The 22,330-nt window shown below is 34.1% G+C and overlaps 1 protein-coding gene across 3 annotated transcripts in view; it reads left to right on the top strand.

Annotated features, from left to right (window-relative positions):
* Window positions 1–14,972, top strand: part of LOC136983408 (phosphatidylinositol 3,4,5-trisphosphate 3-phosphatase and dual-specificity protein phosphatase PTEN-like) — an 88,917-nt gene extending 73,945 nt beyond the window's left edge. For 2 of the 3 annotated variants that reach the window (XM_067280126.1, XM_067280128.1), the window contains 3 exons: window positions 1,396–1,610; window positions 6,282–6,378; window positions 12,090–14,972. In XM_067280126.1, the coding sequence (XP_067136227.1) occupies window positions 1,396–1,610; window positions 6,282–6,378; window positions 12,090–12,290 (513 nt within the window). In that variant the 3' untranslated portion in view covers window positions 12,291–14,972. The remainder of the gene's footprint in view (window positions 1–1,395; window positions 1,611–6,281; window positions 6,379–12,089) is intronic. The other variant, XM_067280127.1, reaches the window with a different exon arrangement.
* The last annotated feature ends 7,358 nt before the right edge of the window (window positions 14,973–22,330 follow it).

The raw sequence follows: 22,330 nt of genomic DNA, 5'->3' as shown, positions 1-22,330 counted from the left end.
AAGGAACAAAAACAAAGAAATCAAAACAAATCACAAAAAATATAAATAAATCAACTACAGGTTGAACCTCTTAAATCTGGAATTCTGTGGTCTGGCACATTTTGGATTTGCCACCACTAGTTTGTTGATCTGTTATGCTCATTTAATTCAAACAAAATGAATTAAAGAAAAGCCAAAGTATCAGAAGCAAGCCATATTGCAACAGTGATTGAAGAAGGTTGTTAATAACTCATTCAAAGACTCATTCCACTGATAAAAATTATTTTTCTGCATCTCATCTGTTTCTGATGCATGCATACCAAATGAGCATAGAAACCCTAATAACCTTACATATCTTGAAGACAGTGTTGATCATGAAGTAATCTGCTAACTTCTGATGTAATCTGAACTACGAAACTACAAGTATCAATAGTTTTGGTTTTAGTCTTTATATTACGTGAAACAATAAAAACCTTGTTTGGAAGCAATAATGGTTGTATTATTTCCTGAAGCTTGGTGCTATCTTTGATAATACTGCAGTGTGTATATGGAATAAGCATATGATTATGTGGATGGTTTCCATAGAGGTCTTAAAGGTCATTTTCTGTATTTGGCAATGGCCAGATTCCAAGCTTGCTGGATTAAGGAAGTCCAACCTGTATCAAATATTGAAAAATGTTAAAGCTAATTGTTCTATAACTTAGTCTGAAATATTAATCTGTATTGGAAGAAAGAAGAAGAAAATATAAAATTAATATTGCATATACATAGTTTCAATACAATAATCCAATAAATAATCAACATGTCATGTTGCAATTTATGCCACAAGAAAGTATAAACATACCATTGAATATTAAATAGAGTTATTTAAAATAGGTGATATTGACTAGTGCCCAAGATAAAAATATATTGGGCTTTACATCACTAAAGAAAGTCTCTGCATATTTCTGAAATGTGCACAGTTAAAGTTTAATGGGCACAAATCTTTATTCCAATTTGTCTATTGTATATTTATATTTTATTATTAATTTTTGTTTTTTTACTACTATATTTGTTTCTATTTTTGACATAAAAAGTACTTAAAGATGAAAAATTATTATAAAAATACTTAAAAATTCATTTTGAAGCATTTCTGTATTTGTTCAATTTGTGCTCAATGGAAGGTTAAACAATCCAACATTATGTAAAAAGCAAAATGATATTAATAAATGATTCAGTCTTTACTCATTAATTTTAAGACATTCTGAAAGTATCATTATGTGATACTCAGTTTGAAACACTGTATTCTTTGAAAATTTTAAAAAAAGCGCTATTAAGCAGTATAAACTTTCCAATGAAAATTACTATTTAATAATAAAAATTACTTGAATTTTAATGTACTAGGTTTATTAAAACAATTTTGTCTGTTTCTTACAGGAAAAAATGTTCCAATTGTGGTTCAACACGTTTTTTATTCCTCTGGAAAATAACAGCCAGGGAAACTATCCTGTGGAGAACTGGTACAGTGAGAAGACATCATCTACTGTAAATAGCTGGAATGAAGAGCGGAGCGAAGGCTACTTAGACCAAAGTAAAAAAGAAGATTTTTCGCTACCGAAGAGGTTACCATTAGAAATAGCCAATGACGGCAGGTGCGTTTTACCTGTTTGGATTTTGGTTCTTTAGTTTAACCATGATCACACGTAACAGTGTCAATTTTCCACACGTAATTTTTTGCAGGCATTTCTTTTTACCAAACTGATTTACTTAGCTTTGTTATACATCTGTGTAAAAATTTTGGGTCAAATAATTTTTCTACTTATCATAGGACCTCAAAACTTCTGTGGAAAATTACCATCTTATGTGTACAATTGTATACAATTTTTCTTTGTCACATGATTGCCTGCATAAGGCAGAAATTTTCTACCCTGTTATCATGAAGGTCTTACATAATTGCCAGAAAAGATAGTCATGATGTTAGCTATGCATGATGTAATGACATGGCAGTTCTGAAACTTGCTACAATTTTGAATGCTGTCTCCATAAGATAGCCTAGAGCAGTTATTCCCAACCAGTAAGGTGCACCTCCCTTGTGAGGCATGAGCAGATGTGCATAATGCTGTTGTGTGTGTGACTGAAGAGTGAGTGTATGTGGATAAAAATGGACACTCCTCCAAACATAATGTGGCAGCCCTCCTCCACAAGCACGTAATGTTTTTCTATCACACTCTAATTTGTTTTCCATTATTGTGCAAAAGGTTTGTTGGGACTGTTGTCATATATTTTACTTAATCTACTAACTAAATAAAAGCAATCTTCTTGATATTTAGAATGGACTGCTATTTGAAGAGAACTATGAGTAATGCAGAATCTGCAGTCCAAAGTGAACCTAGCAATAGTAGCAGGATTACTATTGATGACCCAAGTATAGCCCTGATAAGGGAAAGAAAAAGTGCAGGCAATATGACACAAGTTACGTCAAGTTCAGATTGTCTTGTTTTCATAGCAAATCCAGCATTCAACAGCCTCAGTGTGTCATTTGTTTTCAAGTTCTTGGCAATGACAGCCTTACACTTGCGAAGCCTGAAAGACATCTGGAAATAGTGCATGAAGATTATGTACATAAAGATCATGAGTTGTTTTTTTTTTTTATTTTTATTTTGAAAAGAGATGGAATTGAAACAGCAGAAGACTGTAACGTCAAAAGATACCACAGTATTACAGAAAGAATTGAAAGCTTCTTATGTAGTGGCTATGAAAATCACTAAATGTAAGAAATTGCACTGTTGCCAAAAATTTATTGCTTTTGTCAACTGTAGAAACGTGTTACATTATAAATAAAGAGGCAGCTGCAAAGGCATTACAAACTATTCCATGATCAAACAATAGTTTTAAAGCTTAATGTGGGGAATGACCAATGACCTGTGCAGAGAGAGTTGGAACCAAACATCAATCATTTGTGCAATCCACAACCTCAAATTTCATATTGATGTTTACAGTTTATGAAAATATGCATAACATTTTTTAAATTTACATTATTATAACTTTATTCAGAGCGAATCAACTCCTATTTACACAGATTGTGCAAATGAAATGGGTAATAAAAAGTATATCCGTAATTTTTAATAGTGCAATTGTATTTTTGCTTTATATTTTCAATCAGATATTACCGGTATCATTTAACTTATAATAAAAGAAAATAAATACTGAATACAGAGCAATAAACACTTGTGCACATGCAAGGGGGCACCATTGCATGCGAGCTCCAATGGAGGAGGAATACTGTAGAAAAGGTTGGAAACTGCTGGCCTAGAGTACTACAACCTTCAACAATTTAAATATTTTCACAGCTTTATTTTGTACCTGAAAAATACAAAAACCATTTTCTGGTCCTTCTGAGAAACACCAACCCTCCTGTCATTTATTTCCAGTTGAATTCATTTCACATTGGCCCACACTATCAAGGACATTGTTCTGTAAACAAAAGAATATCTTGCAAAATGTCAACATCATACATTTTTTAGTTTAAATGTACAGAGAAGACACATTACAGGATTTTTCAGAATTGTCAAATCAAGGAAGGACAGTTATGTATGAAAAAAATCAATGGAAAATCACAACCTTATGCTTGCAATTCTATAAAAAAAAATTGCATGTGAATGCAGATTAACCAAAAGTGTGCAGAGACTGTGATTTAATGGATTCAAATGCATTTTCTGTGCCATAATATCTATATTTATAAAAGAATAAACATTGGAAAAATATCACACACAGTCAGAATCAGATTTATCTGAGACATGATCTGTAGTCTTCCAATCATATAAGTGTAATATCACATGCAAGCAAACTGGAAGTGTGCTGGCATGTGATATTACACTTGTATGATTGAGAAGATTTGCCATTATTTCTCTCTCACTTCAAGATTTAATTGAAGATTTAAAGTACCTAAAGCACATTTTGAGTTAAAAGTTTGTCATAATATGCAAATATTTTGATAGTAGTTACATACATATTAAATATTTTCCTAATTGTTTTTGTGTTTATAGTCACTTTAAAGTGATTTCTATTCCAGGCAATAATAATGGTGACATAACCAGTTCCATTATACTGCAAACACATCTGCTTTTTAAAATTTACTTTCTTAATTTTTTAAGGTAGTTTTTTTAATTAAAATTTTTACATTCCATAATTTTTTTTTATCTCAAGTATCCACCTTGGTGCATAGCTAACCAACACAATTAATTTCAAATTATTCTTTGTTTTATAAACAGAGGCTGTCCCTAAATTACATAACACTGATATGGTTAGGTGGATATGCAGATAATTGTTACAATGCACTACAGGGTGTGGGATGTTTACAAAAATGTTATGTACTGCTAAGATTTCAGTCCTTGGTAACAGAATGAATCATTTTTTGTTTCTGAAGAGTTGCATAGCAAACTGTACTGGTTATATCACTACTTAGTATATAATAAAATACATGGTGTACAATACCTCATGCCATGTATTACTCTCTATTAAAAAGGTCGATCAATAAGTAATGCACATTTGCTTATAACTCCTCAGTTTTCAAAGGTTGAATCATGAAAGTTGATGGGTAGCAACCTTGGACCTTTGGCTTCAGAGAACAGTCATTCAAGGTAAGATCTATTGACTTCACTAGATAGCAGCCAACATTGTTTCCATGACATGAATGCATGTTGGTAAAACTTTGGAGGTTGGTCATTACAACGTTGAATTCTGCATCACTCTGAAATACCACACAGATGTGCTTTCAGACAACGAAACAGATAAAAATCTGACATGGGTTGTGGCACCAGTGTCCACACTAGGTGCGTCACTTTCTGCACTCATCTGTTATCATGATGCAGTTTGATGTTCTGGGCTTGTAAGTGTGGTCTTTAGTTCTGAGGTCACATCTCAGCTTCTCCAATGATGCACAATAATGCTCTTTGTTAATGGTGGTCCCACTTTCCAGGAACTCAAGGAAGATGATGCCCTGATGATCCCAAAAAATGTGGCCATCAATTTAAACTGTTAATGCTTGTTTTGAAGCTAATAGAATAAGTGTGCTAAATTCCAAATTTCATGTTGCAGACATTGCAAATGGCAATATTATGGGGATTGTGAATTACTTTTTGACTGACCTTTGTACAATTAAGGGGGTTGATCTTGGACAGGGGTGGTGGTCTTATAGCATGCATGCCCAAACTGACACTTTAGAAGACATCATCTGGCACATAACATATCTTACAATTTTGGTTTTCACCTGGCTTTTTCAATCAGCTTCTTTACATTTATTCTAATTGAAACATATTCATTTCATTTATTTAAATATCATTATTCAAAGTCAAACTTTGGCATGTATAAATATTTTATTTTTACTAATTCTAGTACAGAAGCATCAAATTTACTACACTCAACTCACTTAAAACAAACACCAATAAAGCAAATTATTGCATTAAAGTGAATTTTGCCATTGCCCTGAAAAATGCTGTTGTTACAACAGTAATTTTCTCACAATAAAACAAACAAAAATTTTATCGAATTCATTAAACTGAACCTTCACAATCTTCACGAAATAACCCTATTTTCAATAGTGATTTTATTATTCACGTTGAAAAGTGTAAAAAGGAAAGTGGTACTGTAAAGCTTAGTTCACACTGATCGAATAGCGAAAGCGAATGGAAAAGCGAAAAACAAGTTTTATTCGCTTAGCGAAATTGACCCATACAACCAAAAGCGAAAAGCGATTGTGAATTTTAAGCAGCAAATCATTTACAAGCAAGCGAAAACGTCATCTCGAAAAACAAAATGGCCGCTTCCGATATTCTGTCGTTAACCACGTTTGTTTATTTATTGAGAAAGAAAGATAAGACGAAAAGAAAACAATGCTGGGTGAGAGAAATATTAAAAATCCGTAATTACAACATTTACTTTATTGCGTGAAAAAGGTTTTGTAGCCATTTTGAAAACAATAACCACGTGACAACTAGCGGGAATATGATTGGTGCGAGATTTTTTCGATAGCGAAAAAGCTCGACGGTTCCGAACTTCAAAGCGATTCGCGAAATGGTAAAATTCGCCGGAAACGACGTCATGTCTGACGTGATATTCGCTCTGTTTTTCACTTTCGCCAGCGAATCGCGCTCAGTGTGAACTAAGCTTAATAAATGTTATATTTTGAGTAGAACCTGAAATTGTTAGTTCATTTTATCAAAAATTCATATTAACTATTGTTCCCCTAGTGATTCTTATTAATGCGAGTTGACTGTGTTATTATAGTTTTGCTGATCAATTTTAATACATTTTTCTTTTCAAAGGAATAATTCCGAACAAAACAGAAGGTTGTGTCTAACGTTTCCAAAGGAGGAACTAGATAAGTCACCGAAGTACAAAGGCCAGAAATTAGATTTCAAAGTAAGTTTTCAAAATTATTTTTGTGATTATTGTCGTGTTTTTTCCATGTGAAGGTTTGCTGCAATATGTACTGTACCTATTGTTTATCTCACTTGCAGTAGTTTTGAAGAAATTGTTTTTTGATGTGGACCACATTTGTTATTTTTTATGTTGATTAGAATTTTTTACAAACAACTTAATGCATTCTATAAGGAATATAATATCTATCCATATCAATATCCACATAAATATACAATATCATTGTTGTTATTGTAGTACCCTCTTCCCAGAGGGTTGCAGCTGATGCGTTGTTCTCTCATGCTCCATACCATTGTCGTAAGAATTTTTAGTTCGAAATTTCTGTTTAGGTTTCTATTTGTTAATATGTAAGAAATTGGAGGAAAGCTGACTTTGCATTGTGTATTTCACTTTTAATTTCAAGATTGCATCTGTATTCAGTAATCCGGCTTCTGAGATATTCAAAAATCTTTATTCTTAACAACTCTGGACCCCAAAGTGGTTTGTTGCTTAACTTCAGCATTTGTTTCCCTTGAAATCCTCATTACTTTTCTTTGATGGCACTCAATAAAACTATATCATCACTGTATCTTATGTTATTAATTATGAATTCATTAATTATTATTTCATCTTCATTGCCTCTCTCATCATCCATTTGCTATATAGGTTAAATAGTATTGATGACAGATCATATCCTTGTCTTATTCCTTTCATCACTGGTATTCATTCAAATTCCTCTCTCTATCCTAACTATTGCTCTCTGAATTTCATATATTTGATCAATAATAATTATTAATTGTCTATCTGTTCCTATGTTACCTAATACTTTAAATAGTATCTTGTAGTTGACATTATTGAATGATTTTTTGTAGTTGATAAAGCATAATTCTTTTTAGTACTTTTTTCACCTATCAGTCTTAGTAGTGTTATTGTTTCTCTAGTTTCACTATTAATTTTGAATTGTGTATTGCATATTTTCATGTTTATAATTTCTTCTATCTTCTATGATTGATATTTATCAGCACTTTGAAGATATGACTTATTAAGCTTATTATTTTGTGTTTATCACATAGTATTGTCCCTGCTATATTTGGTATTTATTGAAAATAGAACTTGCCCAGTCAAAAGATATATTTTTCCTTCGTAGAATTTTATTGAGGAGTGTCTTTAAAATGCTTTTGTCTTTTGTTGCCATTGATATAAACAGTTCTTCTTGTATACCATCAATTTGTGGAGATTTCCTATCTCTCATTCTCTAAAATGAATGCTTCGATCTCTGCCTCTAGAAATTCCACGACCTCCCTCTCTTTGAATTCACATTCAGCTCTTTCATCTCTTACATATAGTTATGTTACATAGTTACTACACCTTCTTGTTTGTTTTTTCAAGTGTCATATTTTCCCTTTTTGGGCTGCAATTTGAAAAAATTGTAGACCTATAAATTCCTGCTGTTGTCTGGTTGTCGTTCCTTAATTTTGAGAATGGTGCTAAATAAATTAAATTCAAGACCAGATATGGAAAGATTTCAGGCAGGAGGTCCCGATTAACTATATCTGATGCAAACCAGAAGTCATGTTATTTCAATTCAAAAGTTTTTCCCTGAAAAGAGTTAGATAGATGACTGGCACAACTCTACTGGTAATGGAAAAGTATGATGTACAGGGACAAGACACTACAATTAGGGATTGCAATTGCTGGATCCAGCGCCGTGGATCCGCAAATACTCAATTAACCCTCTAAATAATGGCACAAAAATATACGTTGTCAGCACTGCCGCTTTGCTACGTGCGCTATCGCTCGGCGGTGAAAATGACGTTGCCAATCAGTGCGGCACATGCTATACCCCCTCTCTACGCCACACCGCCTGCCCTCTTGCCTCTGCTGATCTAATTGCCAGTTGACTTACCACTCTTGCTAAATAAAGTGTCTTCACGCTAAATAAAATAAGTAACTCCTCTCCTAGTCCTGAGTCCTGGTGCATAATTCTAATTTACGGTCAGTTGTGACATCAATGAATCACATGACAGAACAATCTGATTATTTGATGACCCTGAAACCAACTAACGTGGGGCTTTAAAATACTGTATTCAAGACAAGACTAATATTTTATAACTTTTACTCTATTTCTATTAAGTAAGAGTTTTTAACTTATAGAATAAAAGTGGTTAGTGGGCTAGGCTAGGCAATTTTATTGTGAAAATTAATGAGACACTGGGACTACCTAGTTAGTTAAATAGTTAATTAAATTAATGAGTATCAGTATCTTAGATATATGATGATATGAATGTATGTGATTCATGATTGTGATGGTAATAACTAACTACTAGACTACTACTAATTACTTACTCACTACTTTACTAACACAAATAATTAAATTAGTTATAAATAACTACAGACTGATATGTAGAGCCTATATAAGAAAACTAGTAAGAATGATAACCACTTAGCCAGTGATTATCTGTCTTTACATTATAATAATATATTAATATAAATTAATTAGTAGAATTACCTTTTCTATAATTTAACTTAAAGGTTACATTATAATTATAATCTAACTAAACATTTAAAGTTAATTAACTCTATCTCAAATGTTAAACCGAACCAAAGTTAAGTTTACTACCTAAATGTGTAAGAAGTTTTACTGATTTATAGTGACCAGTCTAAATAATAGAAGTTTCTTAAGTATTTTAAAAAAATGTTTTATTTCTTTAAAACAAACCATAAATTGCTGGATAGATAGATAGCTAGATAACACTCTATTGCACTAAAAATACGTGTGTGCTGGATCCAGCTAGAATGATGTTGGTCCAGCAAAAATCCAGCTGGATTGCAATCCCTAACTACAATACTAATTTGAGATGGAAAGCATATATTTTAAATTAAATAAATTAAAACTATGATCAAAAATTGCAGTCCAGCATTGTGATGGTGTCACAATAAATAATTGCTCATTTTATAGTATTGATTTTTGTCTGCCTTTTCTTACCAGAAATTACATTGATGTTTTCATATACTTTCCTTAAATCTTTAGATTGAGTATTGTCTTTTAATTTCATTTTAGAGTTCATTTAGCCGATCTTCCTTGTCTTTCCTGGCCAAGTTTTCACCTTTTGCTCTATGTGTTCTATAGTAAGTAGGTAAACTTGGGTTGGCTTTTAGTTTCATAATAATAACTCTGTTTGATACCTGCCACTATTTCGGCAGTACAATTATTCAGTATTATGCTTACTTCTCTTTGGTGTTCTTTTCCACCTGAGTAGATGAATCTATATTGATTTTCTGTTCTTGTCTCTCTCTCATTCATCTTACCTCAGACTTCCAGGATTAAAATATTAAAAATTTTTATTTCATTGATTATATTGGTTAATTTCTCTGTTTAGTGAGGTATTTCACATTCCAAGTGTCAACTGTTCTCCTTCCTTTAAGGACTATTTTGCTAGGGGACTTCTGTTCATCTGCTCCAGGACTTCCAGATTGTTTGTTTTGTTTCTGAATCTTCGTGTGAAACTTCGGTTTTCAAAAGTTTCAGCCTTGCTCTACACCATCTCCCTTGTATTCCACTACACAAGAACAGACCCTCTCATCTATGCTTGTACATATCTTTTCTCTGCTTTGATTTTGGTTCATCAAATCTTGAAAAAAATTGGTTAAACAATGGTTTTCTGTTGCCTTCCATATTGAGAGGACAGGCATTTACTTCCATCCTACTGTTGTGATTATACTGACATGGCTTGATCATCAGAGTCCCCATCTGTATAAATAGGCTGCACCATCAAAAAGGTGAGTTAACAGTTGACTAAGAGATGCTGTATGTTACACATCTCTAGCCCATTACCAGTCTAATCCAAGTTCATTTTCATTTTGTTTATATTGCTTCTAAACATTATTAATTTAATTTTTAATTACTTTAAAAGAATACAAGTATTTGAAAAAAACTATTAATCAAGAGTGTGGCATACTCTTATACTGTTTATTCTGGTCTTTATATTCCTTGAATGCTCATAAGTTGTTTCTTCTTTTGCATCAACCTTTTAATGCTAAAAATCCAATATTGATCACTGCTTTGTATGGATAGTTTATCTTTAAACATGACTCTTATGCAATTCACTTTCTACTTAAAAAATAATCATTCATAAACAGTGCAATTTGTTCCCTCCTATGCCAGTAATTATTTGATCTTTGTGCAAGGTTGGAACAAGCTCTGTAATTAACTCCAAAAAATTCTTTTACAGAATAATCTTAAAATTGAGATGGGTTGATGATGATGATAAGCACAGAGCCCAAATGGTTAGGAGTTGAAAGTTGAAATTTGGTACAGTTAGGGTGTACACTAAGAAGGGATTTTTCGAAATTCCCCCCACGGGAGAGAAGGAAAGGATTAAGACTTACCTTAAAGAACTTTGCTTCTATTATACTATTTTAGATGCAATTTTTTATTTTTAACTGCATTTTAGTCGGGTACCATGTGGGGATGAAAGAAGTGTATTCCTTAACAATGGAAGTGTTAAGAGAAAGCAATGTGCAAGATTTACAGGCACAGATGCAGTTTTTTGCATTTTTGTGGGAAATTGAACATATTTTTAGACCCATCTAAAAATTCTCTAATTAATCTGGAAACAGGGCAATCTAATTCTTGCATTCTGTGAAAATGGGTAAGATTGGCTACGATGTAGTAATCTGAATCTTCGCTATCGTTTTGCCCGAGAAATGCCGGTCTTATCGCCTAGTTTTAAAATAGTTTTTTGTAGAATAATTGAAAATATCAATAAATATTGGCAAAAATAAATAAGTAATAATACAGAAGAAAGAAATAAGTACAGTTCTTTAAATATCACTCCACCCTTTTGGTTTAAATTGAGCCAGAATGTGATACAATGATAAAAATGATAAACTGAACTGATTAAAAAATACTGGTTTTCTCAGGATGTGTTTGGACGACTTATCTACTGTTGACTTGGGACACCTGAGGATTTAGTCCATAAAGAGTTAACTTGTGTATAAAAAACTAGAGAGTATCATAGTTACTATTTTTAAAAACAGTAGCATTTGTCTGAATCAGGCTTAAACCTTTTCATTTGGAGACTTTGGCAATATTTTTATAATTATGCAACCGACCAACTTGCCGTTCCTATATTGTTTTTGCCCAGGAGCTTTAATTCAGTAGTTTTGTAATGTCTGCATGCTATAGTACCCTACAGTGAGTATATATTCTTTGTGCACACTATGCCCACTAGAATCATTCTCACCACAGTCAAGTAGCTGCTAGGACTCGAGGAAATACTTATTTGAAGACAAATAATGCTCTTGAATACAATAAATGAAAAAACTTGTGTTAATTAACTCAAATGGTTGTTTTATACAAACATTCTATCAGGTTGAAAAACAAATCCCATACAGCAGATTTATCAACCTGATTGAATGTTTCTATAAAACCCAATAGATTACTTTTGCATTGTGTAATTATAAAATGTGATTAACAGTAGATGACACAAAGTCCTGTAAAAATTTAATGCTTTTCATTCATTGAATTTTTTAATATGTTTTAGGAAAAGGTGAAATTTTGCTGCAGGAAAACATAGTTTTTAATTCATTAATTTTTTAGCAACCAAATTAAGTTCTTAGTAACTAATTGGGTATCAATTCTCCGATGAACATTTTAGAATCTAAAGACGTGTTTCTAATAGAATGATAAATGATGATTTCTGTTTTGGCAGGTTCAACTGTTCTTCAGCGAAGTTTCGGAACTTTCCAATGATTCTTCGTGTCCGAGCCACGAGAGTCTGACTCCCAGTCTCAGTGCCAGCGACACAGCCAGTAGTCATGGCGAAGTCGGCAGCGACAATGACCCACTGGATGACCTGGACACGGAATCTGAAGAGGACGAGTGGGAAGGTTGTGAGGCCGTAAACGTTTGATCATTACTTAAGTGCGAGTCGAGCTAATTCTGCATAGCAATTAAGATGTGTACATACTTCCGGTCGAATTCCATTATGTTGCGAGTAGTGGAAAAAATTCTGTTGTAAATAATATTTCTGCGTGACCGAAGCTGGGCCCCGCCGTCGGACGGTCCGGCCAAAAGTACAAAATTAGCTTTAGTTGTGCAAAAGTTCATAAGTCCTTATCTGGATATAGTACAATCTTTTGCTAATTATCGATGTTTGTGAAAGTTTAATTAATTGTGTTTATATGCCTTTACTAAATTGAAAGTTTTTTTTTTTTTTGCCATTTTAACCCTTGAACTTTTGTGTCATTCTTTTTTTTATTAGTATGTTTGTCTTCCAAATTTTGTATAGTAAATGGTTTATTTATGTACATAATAATAATAATATTAACAATAACAAACCGAGTATATCTCACATAACCCAACACAATAATAATAATAAGTTAGGAAATTCCTGAATACTGACACTGATACACTTATTTAATTTTAATTTTTTTTTTTGGCTGCTATGCCTTGACTCCGGTCCGGCATAGTACACAGCCACCGGTGTCAACCAAGTATAACTCACTAAACCCAACATAATAATAATAATAATAATTAATCATATTTTCTTTTTCATAATTTTATTCTGTAATTTCCTTTAAGAATGATTAATATATTTTATATTTCTAATTGATATAATAATTCAAGGGTTAAAAACATTAATTTCAGAAGCTTACTAAAACACCAAATTATTATTATAAGACAGATTAGCTTTCCCTAACTTTCAGTCTTTACAAATTACTAACAACCATACAGAGATGAATTTCAATTTTTTGATGCCCGCCATAAAGTATGAAGCTATGAGCGCTATAATTTCTCTTTACTGGTCATACTGGTGCAATAACATCTGTTAGGCGAAGACATTCGAGAGAGACAGATTGCTGCTGTTAATTTTTTCTTTAATCCCAAATGAAAAATTTGGAGTTTTATAATTGATTTTAAACAGACAGTGTTGACAATTTTCTACGTAATTTTTAAACAAGTCGCGGATGAGAAGTTATTATTTTACGTGAAATTAAACCATAATGTAAGGAAATAGTGGTTATTTAAAAAAAGAGTACAAATTTTTCTTAAAATTGAAATGGGGGTTTAATAAAACTGTAAAAAAATTTATCATGTTTCGCTATCCATTTTTGCATGTTGCACCTCAATGAATCTAAACAGTTTGCTTGTAAAAAATGCATGCTAAATTTTTATGAAGTACTGTACAAATTTTTCTGTAAGATATTATTTTCTTAATTTAAACAGAGCACGGGTGCATAGTCACATTCTCTCTATCTCGTCGGCTGGTGCCCGCCTGCCGTGTTCCGACTTGCCAAAATAAAAGCACATATTGTCTTGCGTTTCTCTAAATGATACTTCGTCATTGTATTTACTGTACAAATGCCTCTAAAGCAAAATTATATTAAAAAAAAATTTGTCATTGTACAGCTAAAAGTTTGTATCAATATATTTGATAATTTGATTAATGTGTACATAATCTGTCACTGTGATTAACGATCCTTCACGGCACAATAAACGTCCTGTAATGAAATTTCGACTACCCCACAGGGGCACATTTTCAATAAAAAAAAAAAAGATTTTTAGATAAGTATAACTTTTTTTGATTTGGCATTTATATGCCAGTTTTCTTTATAAAAAAATTCCTAAATATTTTTAAAAAATTATAAAGGCATTTAATGTGTACACTCTTAAATACATAAACAATTTAATGTTAATCTTTCAACTGTCATCATTCTGTATGCTTTCTTATGTACTAACTTTACTTTCCAATTAACAGTAGCATTTATTTTTATCAAACTTTTCAACATTGATATCTTTTGGCAGATTCAAACCCCTGTTTTTGTGAAAAAAATAAGATACAATGAAATTTGACAAAAAAAATCATTTCCAAAACTACTACTGGCATGACAATTATGTAAGATATGTTGAAAAGAATGATGAAATGTATTTTATTCTTCAGAAAGCATATTTTAAAAGCCATGTTTAAGATTAATAATGTAGTAAATTCTGTGCTATTTTTATATTCTGCTTTACACTTCAATGTATTTGAAAATATCTGTCCCGTCTGCGTGTTTTTAATTGTGATGCCTCGTGCCGTCTCTGTTGCGTTCCTGTCTGCGGTAGCCATCTGGCCAGAGATGATGCTGATTGGGGAATGGAAGCGGGTAGGAGTGGAACGGCCTCCACCTGACAGAGAGTGGCAGAGACGGCACCCGGCACCACCGGGAAAGACTATAATATCAACGTAATTCGCCATTAAACTGATACAGCCATCTTCCACATCTTGACTGTTGCAGGAGAGTCGACGTACTTATGACGACCATTCCCGTGACTAGTTGTGTGCGTGCGCAAGAGAGCATCAATTCCTCCTCCGCCCCATCCTATCCTGTACCGTTACTGCTGGACCCGTATGTACATATGTCCTCCCTACAAGTTACTTGTACAGTTAATGAGGCTATTGTTTCGTGAGGATAAGAGTTTTTGTTTTTGTGTAATTACTGAAGTATCATTGTTTAATAGTGTCTTATCTTTCCTACATTTTTTTATGTTTTGTCTACTTGGCCATCCTCATTCATAAGTCCACTAGCACAATAAAAACGTTTTTCTATCATTGTTGTCTTATTGTTTTTTTCTCACAAACTACACAGACATTGCAAATTCACCTATAACTTCTCATAATATTTGATTTGCTAGAATAGTAGCAATGAGTAGGGTGTATTCGGCATGTTTCTTTAGAAAGACGAGCATTATTTAGTAATCTTTATCGTTTACACGTCTAATGTAACAAGATATACATGCACATAATTATAACTATCTAATTTGCAAACTTCTTTTTTGGCTGCTGTTGGTTGCTCCATTCACTTGTCTAATTTTGTGTTGTTCTAGGCATCTTGTCTACTTTGTAAGTCATTTGTCTTCTGTCTTACTGTTCAGTGCATTGTGTTGTTGTTATATTTAAAATCAAAACATTTTAGAATATTCTTATATTATATAAAATCACACTAATTTTGTTTTATATAAAATTGTAATAGAGAATAGTTCTGGGAAGAACACTTCTCTAATCTATTTTTAATTGAATTTTTACAAACAAATAGGAATAATACTTTTTATAATATTAAATGAGAAGAGAGAGAATTTACAAATCATTGCAATGGGAATGAAGATGTCAACCAAAATTGAGATCCAGCTTACTATATATAACTGGTTGTAGTTTTATAGTAAGAATAAATGCACAGTTACTATTTTACATTAGTACCAATCCTGCATAAGCAATATTTTCAACAAAAACTTTGTGTAACAATTACTTGTGATTTATCAGCTATTTATTGTCTTACCATTAATTTCCTGCTCTATAAGCAAATAACATATAACTTTTAATTTTTCATGTTAATACTCTTTAAAAGGTAATGCATGAAAATAACCGTAAAAATTTGTTATATATAAATAGCTAGAAACTACAAAAAGAATATGAAAATTTTTAAATCTGCATTTGTGTGAAATGTTTGCAAAAATGACAAAAAATTATTTTATATTCTCTAATTTAGAAGATTGGAAAATACTGACCTAACTAGTCAATATGATTTTAAACAAGTAAGAGTATTTCAAATTTTCAAGGAGAAAACAAAACTCTAGGTGATGACAGTCTAATGAAATTGATTTGACTCACAACCTAGACACTGGAAAACATTTTTCAAGTCACTTGCTCTGTGTTAAATATATCTTCCGAAAGATGTGGAGAAGTTTGCAAGGACCTGAGATGGTTTGTTTCGTTCAATCCTACAAACTGATGTCTACAGAAGAAAGTCTTATTGAGACACCTCAGTAAGACTTTCTTCTGTAGGCATGAAATTAAAAATGAAGTTTGGCAGCATGGTACAAACTGTGCTGAAGTTCAACAAAATCTAACTCCATTTATGACAACTCAGATTTGCACAAATACGACTTTACATGGTATCTATTAAAATCTCGGATTCGCATAGATAAGACAATACAACAACGGAAGATCACGTCCCTTCAGATTCAGGAGTGTTTGAAGCCATATAGTGCCTAGCAGGCAAATGTATCATTAGTAATAATGTATAATTATTTTTCTTTCAAGTTTTTCAAATGGCTACTAAGTTGTTAAGACAAATTAATAATTAGGTTTACTTGGATTGGGCTAGATTTGAGATTCCAAGGGCAGTGCAAACCAAGCAAGTTTCAGAAACACTGGATTAGGTAAATCATTCAGTGCTTTTTTTTTAATTCTGCCCTGTGGACACTAAGAGGGCCTCTTTTATCAAGCCCATTATGGGTCTGGCCAGGCCCACAATGGGGTGACCGGGTGGTGAGGGCTGAGGCCTGACATATCCAGATATAGTACCACCCACCTTATGAAAGGCAAACCTGCCAACCACCCTCTTCTTGCTTGTCAGGACAGGAGCTTCCTGAGCTTCCAAAGAGTACCAAACTCCAAGTGCGAGGTTTGTCAGGAAACTGCAGAGGGGTTGTCCCCAGGGGTCATCATAGGGCCTCTCCTTTGGAATGTTCTTGCAGACATGGCACTAAGACTTGTCCTCTCAGACAATGTCCAGCTGCAGACCTATGCAGATGATCTGTTGCTAGTAGTTGCAGCATAAGTAGACGCGAAACGGAGATTTGTGGCAACAGAACAACTCGTTTGCTGGGGAGAGCTGCATAAGCTATCCTTCAGCCCTGAGAAATCAGAGGACCTGATGGTGGCCTGGACTCTGGACCCAGGTATATTGGTCAGCACACCAACATTAAAGGAGTTTTGATGCACTGACCAATATACCAAAGGGTGAATGAGTTAAAGTACTGTACCTCGGTGTTGTCATAGACCAGACTATGTTGGTCGCCCCATCTGAGGAGTGTTTGAGAAAGAACAAACCTCACAATAGCGGCACTATCAAGACTAGCTAGACAGGACTATGGTCTTATCAGTGAAGTGATCTGGGCCATCTATAAGATGAGCTTGAAGCATGAGATCTGCTATGCCTGTGGTATTTGGTGGAAGGAATCCACCAACATCAAACAGAACTGCTAATGATTCAAAAGCCTGCCACCCTGCAGGTAATGAAAGCATACAGAACTGTTTACGGAAGCAGCCCTGGCCTTGGCCTGGCTGCTACCATTTCCTCTGGTTGTCAGCCAAGAGGCGCAGGTTTAGATGGGAACCATTGGTTTAGAAGCAAACCATTGTAATCAGGTGTACCCAGTCATCAAACTTAGATGTCAGTTGGACATACTGAGAGTCCACCCTGCATATAGGATAGGACTGGATTTGGATGTCGGTGAATCAACAAACAGCTGTGTTGAAATATATATCGATGGCTCTAAAGACGGTAGCTTAGTAGGTGCCGCATACTGCGTCTTTTTTGACAAATTTCAAGTGTACAGTCAGTCAGTCAGACTGAACGAGGAAGCATTAATGTTCCAGGCAGAACTGGAGGCCCTGGAGGGGGCGTCTCAGTGGATCCTATAACACCCAGGTCAAGAGCTTATTCTGACAGCCAGTCTTTGCTTCAGGCCCTGGAGCAATGGGTATCATAAGTATAAGTTGGTACAGGAGGTCAGGAGTAAGATACTGAGAGCAAGGCACGCATGACACATTGGGATCCCAGGCAACGAGTGCGCCGACCAACAGGCCAAGGATGTGGCCAGGGGCCCATTTGTAACAAAGATGGTTGAACCCTCAGCTTCTTACATAAAAGTACTGTTTCAAAGATATATGACATACTGGCAAGAGCGCTGGACTCAAAGTGCGGTAGGTAGGTCAACCTTACACCTTTGTGCCCAAAGTTGGCTGAACTCCAGTGAGTTTTGATTGGTACACAATGCAAATACTGACCGGACACTGGAGGTTTCCCCACTTCAGTTTACATTTGGAGAAGGAGATAGTAGCTGCCCCTATGGGTACCCCTGCAGAGACGTGAGGCACTACGTACTTGACTGTCCTCTATCCGAGGACTTCTGCCAAGGGGTAGCCAGGTTGTCTGGTCTAAGCCTCCTGAACAAGTTCTTCGAACGCTTGCAACAAGTGAAGGAAACCTATTGAAACTAAAGGAATTGATGGGAATAGTAATAGATCTCTTTGACCTATAAGCTTAGTGGATGCACTGGGCAGGGCCCCTTTTTTGTAGGGGAGGGACCCCGTTGACCAAAGAGCTGCCTCTCGTTGGTAGAGTACTCTTAAGTGCAGTACAGGCTGCACACAAAACTGTATGGCATTGTAAGAGGGTTGAACTTGAGAGCGAGGAAGGTTTGTCCCCATTGGGTTGTACCATCACAGCAAGAGCACTTAACTTGGGTTCAATCTTGTAAGTCCAGACACCTCAATGATTACTGTGATTAAAATAAAGTCTGTCTGTACTCTGTAGTGCCATTTGGCAAAGCAGAGACAATTTACTTAGAATTATAATATGAGGTTGAGGACCACCCACCGAAAAATTCCTGGGATTTTTCGACCAGTCCAGAACAATCCCGGGTCCCCAGAGCGGTAGGCTGCCACCTTGACCGTTCGGCCATCCGGCCGTCCTTGCAGTGCACTATATTATAAACAAAACTCCACTTTGATTCCTTATATTTTTTTGAAATCAAGTCAGGAAAAATTACGTGTTGTCAGACAGCTTTTATTTACATAAATATGATTGTGATTCAAAAAAATTTCTCTGTATTCGGTGAAAATAAAAAAAAAAAAATATTTTCTTTATTTCTTCAAGTGAAATGAACTTTAAAATTCACTTTGAAACTTTATTGGTAATAATTGCATGTAAATGGATATTAGTATATATTACACCTGATTAGATTTATTAGTCTACAAACGCAATTCTACAACCGTCACCTAATACTAGTCATTTTGCCACAATTCGTGTACAGAAAGGGACCAAAAAAATTGTAAATTGTCATAAGAACTTTTATCTTTAAGGAACTAAGAGCTCAGAACACCTTGTAATAATAATAATCAGGATTTGCTTATTTTCATACAGATTCTAACCGAGAAATTTACAATTGTGTGCGGGTATATCAACAGTCATTATCTTTTAGAATTCCAAGGATATTAGCGAGTATATGGAATACAAAATAACAGCCAACGAAATTCTGTATCATAATATGCAATGGCAAGCAAAACGCGAAAAAAGAAAGTGGTTAATGTAGTTTTTCGGATTTGCTATTTCATATTATCAATATTTAGATAGCGTATCTAGTATTTGAGCAATCAAACCTATTAAAACTTGTTCCAGAACCTAATTTGGATAATTATTGTTAAGGAATCTTTTTCAAGACATCCATCGACAAAAAATGAAACACAACAGCATCTGTGTTTCAATATAGTGTCACTTCATTTCTGGCGGCTTCATTAACAAGGTTTTCAAAAGAAATTTTATTTTCTTCGAACATTTATTCAGTTTGATGGTCTTTTCATTTTAACAAATGTTTTTATTTCGTGCGCAAACTTCGATATACCGAAGATTTGCGTATTTGTAAATTGACTAATCACGCATTCTCCCAACGCGTCTGGGAAGTAATCGAATTTGCTTAAAAGTTATATTCGAAAGTAGAATGGATGTCCGGTCGTATTAAAATCTTAAAATTCGCAATTTAAATTCTGAGAAATGAAACTTTTATTTCGTTCTCGCATTAATATAATTTACAAATGAATTTAGAAAATTACTTTCAAGCAAATTTTGCTTACTTTTCACCGAAAGATTCCATACTCTGTCTCAATCGTAGGATAGATTGGAGCAAGTTCGGAATTTTCGTTTCCTTTAAATTTTTATGCGATTGCGACGGGCACAAATTTACAATTTCGATTTAAATTTTGACATTTTTCATTCCTTTCCCCCCCCCTTATAAATGTATTAGCATCAGTTGAAAACAAATGTACGAGTGGAATCCTTAGATTCCGGTATAAAGTTTTGTTCCATTCGACCGGGCATCAATAACCTCGATGGCTTAATTTATCAAAATTTAAAAATCCGAGGAACGAACTGTACGGTAACGACGACCGGAGGATTAAAAGAAAATATTTTGTCTACGTCACTAATAATTTACGTTTCTCGTTTGTAAAATTGTATTTGGTTCTTAAATACCTTGGCTTAATCCAGTTTATAAATATGTACAGGATGCGTATAAATTATCTTCTTAACGCCTCTTCCTAAATAAAACCGTTTACGATCCGGTAAGTAGTTAGACAAATTTTACGGACGAACGAGTTTGGCGCATGCAAACCCGAGACTCCCCCCCTTTTTTTTTTCCTTTAATGCCAAATTTCCGTAATTTATTTCGAACCGCTATTCCCGCTAACTGATGACGTTAATTAAATTCTGGCTTAAATAATATAGAATGCGAGCCAGCGATAAATATTTCGGATACGATTCGCTACAAACTTCTGAACTTTCGTTTTCAATAAACTCGTTTAGGATTTTAAAAAATGAGTTCGATTTTCTACACGTAGCTTAAAAAACGGGCGGGCTAATAGTTTTTTTAAAGGTTTTATCGGTATTTATTGCGAAGAAACTTGCGTATACATATGTAAATAAGGGGTTTAAATTGATTTCGGTTTTTATAATAGGCCTATATAGACATATCCCCTTTTAGGTCATTGTTTCCTGCGTAATATGCATTGACTATTACCAAAAAGTATCTCATAAGGAGAAATTTGTCAACAGACGGATGCTTTTAAAAATAATTTATAGAAATGCTAAGCAGTTTTCTATTTTTATCCCGAATTATTTCTCCAGAAAGTTCCTTTTGTAGTAGGCCTACTACGAAAATTAGTCGATCGATATTTATACAAATGAATGGATTAAATCTCGAGTTCATTTTTAACAGTATAAAAACGATTATAATGGTTTTTCTAACTGCTTCGAAGGATTTAACAGAGGAGGGGATTCTTTTTGTGGTGTACAATTTGTACAACAGATGGCATAATATGTTTCAATATCTTTTAAGACGGATGATTTAAGCTTTAAATGAAGATATACAACCGAAAGTAGGCAATTCCATCCGATTCTAAACGCTTTGTTTGTGTATATATATATACAAACAAAGCGTTTAGAAAATATTTATATATAGCTATATATATATATTTTTTCTATCAAGTTTCGATTTAATGTCGTCCTTTGTTGGCCTACGAAACTGGCACTAAATCGAGTGTACGCTAAATAGTAATGACGTCTACACTCGAGTTTGAAAGTCAGATTTGATAGTTCACAGATACAATGGGTTCTGTATTTAATGTATAAAACGATGATCCTTTACACTGTATCGAGGTTCGATCGTGTATATATTTTAAAAAGGGAAATTCGTGAAAGGAAAAGTCGGATAAAAAAAAACACAAGAGTAATAACAAATATCGGCAGATTGAAAGGTCGACTTATAAAGGAAAAGAGGAGGGACCAAAAAAAAAACGAATACATACAACAAATTACCAGCAAGAGACAAGTCAATGACAAGCAACAACCGAAGACAAATGTGCTAGATTATCCAGCCAAGACAGCGAGGCAGTCAAATCAGCAAATTCATCCAACCGTCCACTGCATCTCCACTCGCACTGTATAGACACCATAAGTTTATATATATATATATAGGGCGGGAAGAGAAGAAAAAAAAGATGTTGGAGCATTATATTGTAGCTACTCCGAGGATTTCAATTCATTTAAATCAAATCTAAATGAGGTCTGGTTTATTGCGGGGTGGGGGAAAAAACTATTAAAAATTGCTGTCACGTTTGTCATTGTCGTTTTCTCTCCTTCGGTTTTTTCCCCTTAAAGTTTGAGTTAATTTTAACGAATTTCGTCACGGTTTTCCTTCGGATGGAAAACTTTCTCTCTTGTTGGCGGAGGAAGACTTACAATCGATACTATTAGTGGGTCGTGATTCTGTATAATTTTGGAAGCGTGACGGCTGTCTGTCACGTTGTGCGTGTCGCGAGTTATTCGTCACGGTATTATACCGTCGGCGGCT

The sequence above is a fragment of the Centruroides vittatus genome, unplaced genomic scaffold, assembly GCF_030686945.1.
Source record: "Centruroides vittatus isolate TY-2023 unplaced genomic scaffold, ASM3068694v2 contig_882, whole genome shotgun sequence".
Lineage (NCBI taxonomy): Eukaryota > Metazoa > Arthropoda > Arachnida > Scorpiones > Buthidae > Centruroides > Centruroides vittatus.
This window is presented reverse-complemented; position numbering and strand designations above follow the sequence as displayed.